The following is an 11,870-nucleotide window of genomic DNA, read 5'->3' on the forward strand; positions in this document are numbered from 1 at the left end:
AGTGATAATTCTAGCTACGAACCCCATTTAATTTACCGAAGAAAAAAACTACTAACTCCATTTCACAAATGGATAGCGCCACCAGTTCACTATATGGTCCACTCAAGGCAAGCGTTCAACTTCTGTAGAGGCTGAAGAGTTACCACCACCATCAGCTGGACTTTGAGTGCCAGTTGAACCTATAACAGCCAATATTTAGCTCAGTACAAATAAAAATAAAAATAAAAAAGTACGTATTAAATAAAAATAGTAAGCAATCGAACATTACCAATCAACTTCGGACAGTTTCTTTTGTCATGTGATTACCCAAGAAGTCCACATCCAAGATAACGCCTTAGTTGACTTGCTTGAACCTGTGCCTTCTCTTTTCCCCTTGTAATCTATGTTTTCCATTGCCTTTTGCTCTAACAGATTAGGCTCATTCAAAGTCACATGTCGATCGTTTTTCTCGTTGGAGAAATTCTAACTCCTTTAATAGCCAACACTTCCTTAATCTTTTCATGTACCACTTTCAAATGTTCTTCATATACTTCACTTGCCTCTTCACAAACTACAGCGTCATCAAGTACCCTTGAAGTAAGATGAGATAATTTTGTGTGCCTCAACAACATAAAGTTGTTACTATTTTCTTTCACTTCTTTCCCACCATCTGTTAGTATTTCTTCCAATTTTGTGTCTTTTCTCCATCTACTCAGTATATAAGCATCCGGTAAGTAAACAATTTGACTAACTTTCAAGTAAGCCAAAATGTGTCTACAAGGAATTCCTTCAAATTCAAATTTCTTGCAGCTACAGGTAGCAAAATTTAGAGCCATATCATATACAACTTTCTGCGGTCTAGAATCTTTTACACTTGGCCTTTTCACTATGTAGACAACCTGCTTTTCATTATCTACTGAACTTTCAATAAAGTACTCCAAACTCTCCCACAACTCATTCTGAAATCTAAGAAAAATAGACAATGTATAAATATCTGCCATCTGTTTCTCCATAGAAATTGGGATTTTCATCACAGGACGCTCATTGCTATCAACATGATCAGCTTGCAATTCTTTATGACGCTGGTATTCAAGTGCCCTATTAAGGGTGTGTTTGTTAAATTTTAACTCATGGAAAGGAAAGGAAATAAAATGGGTGGTCCACTATGGAATGAATGGAATGGAATGGAAATGAAATAATTTTAAATGGTATGTGTTTGGTAAACTGGGGAAAGGAAAGTAAAAACTGGGGAAAGGAATAATCATGTTTGTTTGCAAAAGCTATGGAAAGGAATAATTGTATTGTTGGGTCATGGGTGTATTAGTAGTAAGTCCCTATCTATCTATTTCCTTTCCTTTCCTTTCCACAAAATTTTCAGGGGTTAGCTAAGGACACAAAACCTTTTCCATTTGTTTCCATATGGAAAAGCCCATTTCCTTTCCATGGGTAAACAAACGCCTTAAAAACTATGGAAAAGGTGGACCACTCTTATTTTCTTTTCCTTTCCTTTCCTTTCCATAGTGTTTCCATCATAACAAACACACCCTAAATCGCGTAACAAATTCATTTAAAGAATTTTCCTTAGAGACATACCTCTTGAAAAATGCATGTGAACTTTCTGCCCTTTGACTACTTGACATGCTGGCAGCGAAAATGTGTTTCACAAATGACGGAACCCACCTAGACCGCATACCATACAAAGCAGCTAACCAAGTGTCATCTTTTAGTTCGCTTTTCCCTATTGTATCTTGCCACATTGCCTCAAACTCTTCCCCAGACTCTGTATTCCAAATGCATTTTTGAAACGCAGTATAGTGATCTCTATAGATGATTGCATCCAATTTTTCAGAAAACTTGTTCAGAATATGCCAAATGCAGTATCGATGATATGTATTTGGAAGAGCTTGAGCAATAGCTTTTGACATAGCGGGGTCTTGATCGGTGATAATCATTTTGGGAGGGCCAACTGACATTACTTCCATCCATTTTTGGAGTAGCCAAATAAATGATTTTGTCATCTCGTCACACAGGAATGCACAACCAAATATTACAGTCTGGCGATGTTTATTCACCCCTACAAATGGTGCAAATATCATACCATATTTATTGGTTTTGTAGGTTGTATCAAACACTACTACATCACCGTAAAGCTTGTACACCCTTATTGCCTTTGCATCAGCCCAGAAACAATGAGTCAACCTATTTCCGTCGCCGGTCTCAGTTTTGAAAGAAAATGAAGAATTCTTTTCTTGCTCTGACAAAAAATATTCCATCAATATCTCTGCATCGTGCCCATCTACTAAGCTCTTTGAATCTCTAACAAAATTTCTAAGGTATTTTTCTGTACAACCAATATTTTCTATTCTACCCTCTTCCATTGAAAGAATACTAATTTGCTGGTTTATAGGTATATTAGCAGATGATAAAAGATTAGACAATGACTTTTTTGTATCAGATACGCCACGGTGAGATCTTAATAGATGTACTTTATGAGGGATCAAAAGTGAATGGTTGTGGACCTCGATAAATTGGCTGACGCTGTAACCCGACTTCAATTTATTCTTCAAAACTGACAATTTTGCCTTGCAACCCTCACGAACAATCCCCCGACGCCTTTTATTTTCTCTCTCATTTTTCTTTTTAGGGTTTCCCTCTTTGAAACAACAATACTCCTTCCTAGTTATTTCATTGCCTTCTTTATCTCTTTTAGTAGAATTACTTCGTATACTAAATCCAGCCACTTTTGCATAATTGTTGTAAAATTCATAAGCTTCATCCAAAGAGTGAAATTCTTGTCCTATTTTTAGTTTGCAATCCTCTTTTACTTCAGGCATATAAAACATATCAGACTGTTCTTCTTCATCTGAGTCTAAATGTTCAAACTCCATATCCATTCAATAGATGCTACACATGCATGACAATTTCAAAATATGAGCAAAATTATAATTAGTTGGCATTTAATAATAATTTTTGAGAAATTAAATGTATATATAAATTGAACATACCATTTCAATATGTTGAAAACAAAATATAATTAATTAGCATTTAATAATAAATATTTGAGAAAAAAAAACAGGGAAAAAATTGAGCATACCAGTAATACTGAAAAGCAAATGTAGTCTAGGGTTGGCCAATTTGTTCTAGGTTGGAACACTCTTAAAAAATGGAAAAAGTGTGGTGGTGATATTGAGGTCAGAGTGTGAAGGTGGGGTAGGAAGTTGAGAAGTGTGGATAAAAGAATTAAGAGAGAGAGAGAGAGAGAGAGAGAGAGAGAGAGAGAGAGAAGCAAAATTGGAGAGAGAGTGTGTGGGGTCAAACAAAATTAATAAAGTGGTGAAATAAAATGGAGAGAGAGGAGAGAGAATAAAAAATGGGCTGAGTTCACATGAAATAAAGTGGAAAGAGAGTGTGTGGGGTAAGAATGGAAAGAGAGAGAGAGAGAGAGAGAGAGAGCATGAATTTGTTGAAAGAGAAGAGCATGAATTTTAGAATAAGCATACAAACGTGTGTGTGTGTGTGTCTGTGTCATGGTTTGTTTTTCTCCAAGTTAGACTTCAAACCGAGTTTGCACTCAACGTACCGGTCAAAATTCCGATAGTAGTTCAACGGTCCAACAAAGCCTTTCTGCTCAAATTTGCTAGCATAATAGTTAACGTCTTCCGCCAACAACAACCAAGAAGGAAGGGGAGTAATGGTTCCAACTATTCCCTTGGGCAATATAGCCGGACTCGACGGGCGAGATGTCAAAAATTCGGACAAGTGTTGCGGTGTTAACTTGAGAAAACTTAGCTTCCATAACTCCCGGTTCCCCGCACTTCACACCTGAAATTTGTCAAAGGAGGAACCCTATCGGTAAAAGAGGTCAGCTATCTCAAGAGAAATTATATGCAAATCAAGAAATGTGAAGTTTCAAATCTTTCTGAATTAACTTAAAGATAATATTCAACAGAATGTTTCCTGGCATACAAATCCTGGTGAGATAGGTTTCTGTATAGTTAAAGCATAAGCAATTGAAACTTACACATCAGGCATTTAACACAAAAGGTAGATCAACAATTGAAATATAAGTTAAAGGACAATTTATCACTATGTCTGGTGTTTCTTTCAAGTGGTAGTCTGTGAGTGGGATGATGTACGAGTCACGAAACAGTGAGCACCCAAAACATGCTAGGAGATGGTGAAACTCTAAAAGGTTGGGATTTTTTCAATTTTGTGTTTGGTTGTCTTTTTCTAAATGAAACCACGCATGTAACCCCATTGTAATTGACTTTTGAGAATGGTAGAGCAAAATTTTAAAACGCAGTAGCAGCAAGTGAATTTCTTCAGTTTTCCTTCGTAACTTAGTGACTGGGAGTCGTAATCGCTGAATTTTGCGGATTCACTCGCAAATCCATCTGATCCCCAATTCATTCATTCTTTCGCTAGCCAGCTAAGCTAAAGCTAGCCTTCCACCAGCCAAAGAGCCTATGAATGCCATGGAATTCCTCCTCGTGGCTATCTTAACTGCGGATTTTGTAAGACCGTGGTCAATCAGTCCCTCTGTAAGAAGAAACGCTTTTATTCCGCCAACAAATTTTAGTCTGTGCATGAATGTGCAGCCTATGGATTTGTAAATTATGGGGTTTTGGATTCTAGAATACACAATACTTCCTCTCTTTCCAACATGTCTCTAACTCTCTACTCTACACATGCATTCCTTCTTTCTTACTCATAATTTTACTTTGCCATTTAGTGTCATTTGAAAACCTTGATGTCATTGCTCACAGCCCTACATCTTCAAGATGATTTAACAATAAAATCATAACCACTGCTTTTGTCCAGTATACATCTCACAGCATAGTTGTTTCTGTTGATAGAACCATCCTTGGTTTATTTGCCGGTTTGTTTTCTCTCACTTTTCTGCAACTTTCTAAATGCAGAAGAATATTGATGTACACTTCTTTTTATTCTTCCACCTTTGTGCTGACAAATATCATGACTTCTACGCAATAAAAATCAGCAAGAAAATAAAAAAGCAAGAATTCAGTGCAGGTAGTTCCTTCATTGACCTTCAGATTTCTTTCGTTGCTAATATAGAGACTGTACATATAATAATTTCTTCTCTATGTAGTCCTGGTTATTGTAAGGACTGAAGGCTTCTAATAACCAATTTTTCTTCCACCAAAATCCCCAACCCATTTCTTTGCATATCTCGCCACTATGGTTGATACTAAAAGTTGAGATACAATGCCTCTTATAAAAGCTGGTCGTTTTCTGCATGACCTTCTCCTCCTTGCTGGTTTGCTCGAGCATGTTCCGAATTGTTGGGAGATTGAATTGATTATCAAGTAATCGTGCCAACCATTTGCATCAAAGCTCAGCTAAATGAAGGTTTGAAACACTTTCAAGATATCCTACAAATGCCATGTTTGGCACCAATGGATGGATTGTGCCCCTGAGATAGACAAAAGCAGCATGTATGACTTCTCATCTTCAAATCTTTTTGACATCTTGAACGATTTTTTCCTTGATGTGTTAAATTTATTAACTGTTTATCTATCTACTACCGTGTGTGTGTGTGTTTATTATATATTGTCTTCCTTTTTTTTTTTTTTTTTTAAGGGATGGGGTTTCGTAAGAATGGAGAGAGAGAGAGAGAGGAGAGAGAGCATGAATTTATGGAAAGAGAAGAAAGAGAAAAGGTGGGGTTGGAGAAAAAAGTGGAAAGAAAAGAAAAAAAAAAAAAAAAAAAAAAAAAAAATTTGTTTGGTCCGGAAGTTTTTTTATCCCGAAGTTTGGTCCAAAAGCCGATTTTTATATATATATATATATATATATATATATATATATATATATATATATATATATATATATATATATATATATATATATATATATCGAGTTAGGCTAGAGTGCCACTCTTATAGTGACACTCTTATCTCACACTTCTTTTGGTCCCTCAGATCTCAAGATGAGATGATCAGATCTAATTCTGATAAAAACTTGAAATTTTGAAATTTCAGAAACCAAAAGTGGGGATAAAAACGTCTTTTACATATTATCTTCTCAAAAAAAAAAAATCTACAAATAATGGTTATGCGGGTTATTTGATTTCGGTAAAAGTAATTTGAGTGTGCGGTTGAGTCGTCTTTCATACCGGATCTTGAGGCATTCTATCGGCATTTAACAAGGAAAGAGGAGGTACAACATGATTGGTTTTTGGGTACAACAGGTTATTTGATTTTTTTTGTTTTTGTTTTTGGGTTTCAACTTGTTTTACTTGTGACATCATTCCCAATTAAGGTTGCACGTGATTTGAATCCCTTGATAATGTGGACAATGGGCTCTAATAGCACCATGGTTTGAAAGGCAAAAGAAGGAACTTGATATATATATACACTAGAAAGTAGGCCCGTGTATATGCATAGGCTCTTTTGAAAACATGTTCAACAATCATAACTATATACATATAAAAATTTTCTAACAAATCGTGATTCCCGTTTTAGTCACTAACCTATTGTAATTTCATAACAAATCGTTTTAATTAAGTTTTTAAAACCCATTTTAATTTTCTAACAAATTGTTTTAATTAAGTTTTTTATAAACCCATTTTTTAACACCGTTTTAATAGTTGACTTAATTTAGAAATATGATTTCCGTTTTAATATGAGAATGATTTTCGTTTTAATTAGATATGCTATATTTTTCCTTTTCAATAGGGAAGGAATTCCCGTTTTAATAGGAAAAAGATTCTCTTTTTAATTAGAAGTGTTAGAATTTTTTTTTCTAATAGAAGAGGAATTTCTGTTTTAATAGGAAATTGATTCCCGTTTTAATTAGAAGTGTCTAATAAATAGGAAAGGAATTCCCGTTTTAATAGGAGATGATGATGTGGAATTTTAATAGAGCTCGAAAAATACCTTTTGTGGGAGCTTTAATATTAATATTAAGATACGCACTGGCTATTTTGAAAACATTTAGATATTTTTTAGAAAATTGGGACTACCATTTTAGTCGATAACCCGTTTTAATTTTATAACAAATTGTTTTAAATTAAGTTTTAATTAAATTTTAAAAACCAATTTTTTCAATTGGGAGAGAGATTCAGTTTTAATACAAGAAGTATTCCCGTTTTAATTAGATACGTTAGATTTTTCCTTAATTTTTCAATATGGGGAGGAATTTCCATTTTAATAGGAGAAAGATTCATACTTTAATTAGAAATGCTAGAATTTGTTTTAATAGGAAAATAATTTCCATTATAATAGGAGAGGAATTTCCGTTATAAAAAAAGATTTTCTCTTTTCAAATAAGAGAGAAATTCCCGTTTTAATAGGAGATAACGTGGAATTTTAATAGAGCTCGAAAAATACCCCTTGTAATAGCTTTAATATTAAGACTAGTTTGTAGGGCAGTGCATACGCACCGGCTCTTTTGAAAACATTTAGATTTTTTTTAGAAAATTGGGACAACCGTTTTAGTCGCTAACCCGTTTTAATTTTCTAACAAATTATTTTAAATGAAGATTTAATTAAGTTTTAAAAACCCGTTTTTTCAATTGGGAAAGAGATCATATTTTAATAGGATAATAATTTCTGTTTTAATTAGATATGCTAGATTTTCCTTTTTCAATAGGGGAGGAATTCCCATTTTAATAGGAAAATGATTTCCGCTTTAATTAGAAGTGCTAGAATCTATTTTAATAAGAGAGGAATTCCTGTTATAAAAAAGGATTTCCCATGTTTCAAATAGGAGAGAAATTCCCGTTTTAATAAGAGATGACGAGGAATTTTAATAGAGCTCGAAAAATACCCCTTGTGGGATCTTTAATATTAAGATATACATATATATATATAAAGGATTTCAAATACGTAATGAGTTGGCTGACTTGACATATTTTGTACAGGTGTTACTGTAGTGATCTGTGCTGGAAGACTATATAAAGCGATGATCAAGAAAAAGAAAAGACATTCGATTCATTACTTGTAAAACCGAGAGAATAGAGAGAGAGAGAGAGAGAGAGAGAGAGAGAGAGAGAGAGAGAGAGAGAGAGAGAGAGAGAGAGAGAGAGAGAGAGAGAGAGAGAGAGAGAGAGAGAGAGAGAGAGAGAGAGACTTTGTAACTGCCATTAATGATGAATACAAAAGCTTGTTCTGATTATCAAATCAATCCAAACCTATTCAATTCACAACTGATCTTAGAAGAAGACACTTGATCACTACACTAGCCATTACCATCAAAGTGTCACACACACACTCAAGGGTCAAGAATTCAAGATGGTCCTTAAGCTCGAGGCTATTGATAAGAGCCCAAAACTGTAGTTTTAACCCTATAACAGTCATACTTTTAGACCAATTATGTGAGTAATAATTAAGAGTTAATACTGATTACGTGTTTTTATGCATTTCAGGCTTCAAAGTCCATTATATGCAGAAATGAGCCACTTTAGCGAGATAAAGGAGCAAAGGTCGGTTGATAAGGAGTTCTGTGATTAAAGGCCAAGATTCAAGAAGACAAAGGCTTTCTAAAGCCCGGTCAAAAGCTGAAAAGTCGACGCTGGGCGTAAAACAAAGACACAAAAAGTTAGCAGAACTTCCGAAGGCCGTATCTTTGGACTCAGACCTCGGAATGGGGCCTACCTTATGTCAAAACGACCGGCTCGGAAAGAGCTTTCCAATGGTTTAAGCCTTGATCCAATAAAAGGAGCAGAAGTGGACAAAAAGTCTGTTGAAGCCAACTATAACTGAAGAGGCCTTTTTGGACTGAAAGAATTGGGTTTTGGGCCCCGATTCTGCGCCCAAACATATAGATCCAAGCCCATGCACGATTTTTGGATCTGAACATATAAAAACCAAAGCTTAGCTCTTTGCTAATGGTAGCTAATTAGACCTAAAAATATAGATAACTCTAGATCTAGATTTAATTGTTTTTAATTTAGTTTAGCTTCAATTCAATTCTTGTTTTAGATTAAACTCTTAGAATCATTGTTCTTAATTAGTTTGATAAATAAAATAGCTATTTGTTAATTTCGATTCTTGTCATTTACAATTGTTTAGATCTAAATTCCCTTATTACGTAGATAGTTAGACCTAGATTAGTTAGATTATTAATTTAGTATTTGAATCATTGTTTTATTATTCATTAGATTAATAAAATAGTGTTCTCCATAATCTAGTTTCATTTCTATTGATTGTTTAGTTTCAATTCGTAGATTCAATTATTTGTTAGTATTAGTTTAATTCAATTATTGCATGAGTAGTTTTGAATTAAGTTTAAACAAGTAAAGTTCAAATCTTTATATCATGTCATGTTTGAATTCCATTGGGAATGATGGCGTGATGATTCTCGGCTAAACCTCCATTTGAGGGGGTTGAGAAGCCTTGATGAAAGCTTGATCCCGATTATCGTAGAGTCGTCGTAATTTCCTTTCCACTCTAGAAATTATTAGTTCACCATGAGAATGGGTGTAATCGTTCACATGCTAGTTATGAATTGGTAGAAATGTCATGTGTAATTAGGGATTAGGAGTAACCAAATTGTTCTGCAGAGCAGTTCAATTTGGATTACGACGATTCGTCGTTAGTAGGTTTAAGTCAAGTTAAGGTGGAATCAATCCCCCTCAACTCCTTATCATAGAATCGACGTAGCATTCCCATAGTTATTCTAATAGTCGATTAGTTGCATCTTGTGGGTAGTTGCATCGTTGTTTAGTTGCCATTTCATAATTCTCTCATTAGACTTATAGTAGAGTAATTAGACTAGAAAACACAGCATGCGGAAGGACTAGGAGTGGAATGAATCATCTACTCCACTATATCTCATAGGATTGAGAATAGAAATCTTTGATAAATCTAGACTCGTATTAAGTTTTAGTTTACTTACGTTGTGAGTTCATCGTTCATTTCGTAGGTAAATTAGCTTTTATGTTCTATCAAATGGCGCTGCTGCCATCTTAGTTTCACTTTCGTATTGTTTTCATAGTATAACTCCTTTTCTTAAAGTCCCATTTCACCCACCCACCCTTGTTCGATTCTAAGTTGTGGTTGTCTTTTTTAGCATTAAACTTCCTCGGAAAAAAAAAATTGCACGGAGAACGACTCACGCCCAAAAAGGAGCTTTAACTCGCCAAGTTATTGAAGCCGAGCGACCAGCGCTTAAGCCGAAGCGACCTGCGCCCAAACACTGTAACTTGAACTTACACTGAGCGCGACCGCGCCCAAAGTGAGCGCACCCCGCGCTCTGAGCTTAATTTTGCCGGATTTCCACAGGTTTGATTCGAACTTTGATTTTTCAAGTTTTTCAGTGTTCTAACTTGTTATATACACCGAACACGCGTAAACAAGACGCTATTTATAAGCGAAGCAAGGACGCAATCAGGTATTCCTTTCTTCCACACCTCGCAACTCCTGTTAGAGGTTTATACTAGTATATCAGGATTGTTTGGAGTGTTGACATGTTTAGCTAAGTTTGGTCTTAATCTTGTATAAGATTAAGGTTTGGTCGAACAAAAACACCAAACGTAATTACACAACAACGTCAACAAACAATTCTATCTAGTATACCACCCACTACACCTCTAGCTACTATTTCATACACACCACCGATATAATGCCCGAAGAAGGAGAGACTCCTCTCTCTTGACTTCTACAAAGCCTTGAGCGATAGCCCCAAATCTTGCATCGCTCTAGCGGACCGGTTGGGGATTTCGAATCCCCCAAATATTTTAATTTGTTACCCATTTTTCATGGTTTAGACCATGAAAAATCTTATCAAAGACATCGTAGGATTGAACAAGTCATAACAACATTCCACCATCCTACGGTTGGTGCGAACAAATTAAACCGAGGGTATTCCCTTTCACCTTAGCCGATAAAGCGCGTCTTGGTTAACTGCCCAAACGCCTAATTCGTGGACTCGTGGGCTAAACTTGTTCACTATTTATGGAACATTTTACCCACCCCTAAAGACGAATAAGATGCTTTCCAAGATTCATTTCTTTTTCGACAAAATCCTCATGAATCATTTTCAGAGGCTTGGAATCGTTTCACCGATCTCCTTATAGAGTGTCCACATCATAACTTAGCGAAAGACACGTTAGTTCGCGCCTTTTTCAAAGGACTTCTACACCACCATAAAGAAGTCCTTGACATAATGAATGGGGTAGTTTCTTAAGTAAAGGAGCCTCGAGGCTTATAAATTTATAGAGGATCAAACTAAGCGAAATAACAACGGGGGTAGTGACGATATCCATCCGCTCCGCTAGTTCTTCTAATACAGTTAAAGATTCAAGTATGTTTGAAATTAAACAAGATCCCGAGCTTAAAACTCTAATCGAATCACTCACTAAAAAGGTAGAGGCCATTTCTGTTCAACAAAAGCCTATCCCCATCATGAATGTAAATTCAAATCCATGTAGTTTCTGTTGGAGCCCTGAGCATCCCAACTTTCACTGTCCTATAGCCTATGAACAAGCTTGTTCCATTAATAGTGAACCTAACGCCCCTTGGAGACAAAATCCCAATTTCGATTGGAGAAATAACCAACACGTCACATCTCCAGGGTACAATAATCAATATGTTAGGCCAACGCACAGTTTTATCCAAGCTCCACCACGACAAGGACAGGGTCAGGGTAATTTTAATAATTATAACAACCAAGTGCAACCTCAACAAGGTCAAGCACAAGGTCAAGGTAGTTATAATAATTATAATGTTAATAGAGGTATCGTTCCGGTAAATAATAACTATCAAAATCCGCCCATAAATAATTCACGCGAGATAGTTCCAGTCACACCACCCGTGACTACTAAACCCACACAACCGGATAGTCTTGACACCTTCATACAAGTGAGCCAAAAACTTTTCCAAACCATGGCTCAATATAACCAACAGCTTCTACAATCCGTTAATAAT

The 11,870-nt window shown here is 35.6% G+C and overlaps 1 protein-coding gene and 1 pseudogene across 1 annotated transcript; both read right to left on the reverse strand.

Annotated features, from left to right (window-relative positions):
- Positions 1 to 428: 428 nt before the first annotated feature.
- Positions 429 to 2,873, reverse strand: LOC147476078 (protein FAR1-RELATED SEQUENCE 5-like). Its single transcript, XM_086585624.1, has 2 exons — positions 1,573 to 2,873; positions 429 to 1,077 (listed from the first exon to the last, which is right to left on the reverse strand). Exons 1-2 carry the CDS (start codon positions 2,871 to 2,873, stop codon positions 429 to 431), a joined length of 1,950 nt encoding a protein of 649 aa, XP_086441750.1.
- Positions 2,874 to 10,943: 8,070 nt separating this feature from the next.
- Positions 10,944 to 11,039, reverse strand: LOC147476079 (small nucleolar RNA R71; annotated as a pseudogene).
- Between the last annotated feature and the right edge of the window lie 831 nt (positions 11,040 to 11,870).

The sequence above is a fragment of the Coptis chinensis genome, chromosome 9, assembly GCF_015680905.1.
Source record: "Coptis chinensis isolate HL-2020 chromosome 9, ASM1568090v1, whole genome shotgun sequence".
Taxonomy (NCBI): domain Eukaryota; kingdom Viridiplantae; phylum Streptophyta; class Magnoliopsida; order Ranunculales; family Ranunculaceae; genus Coptis; species Coptis chinensis.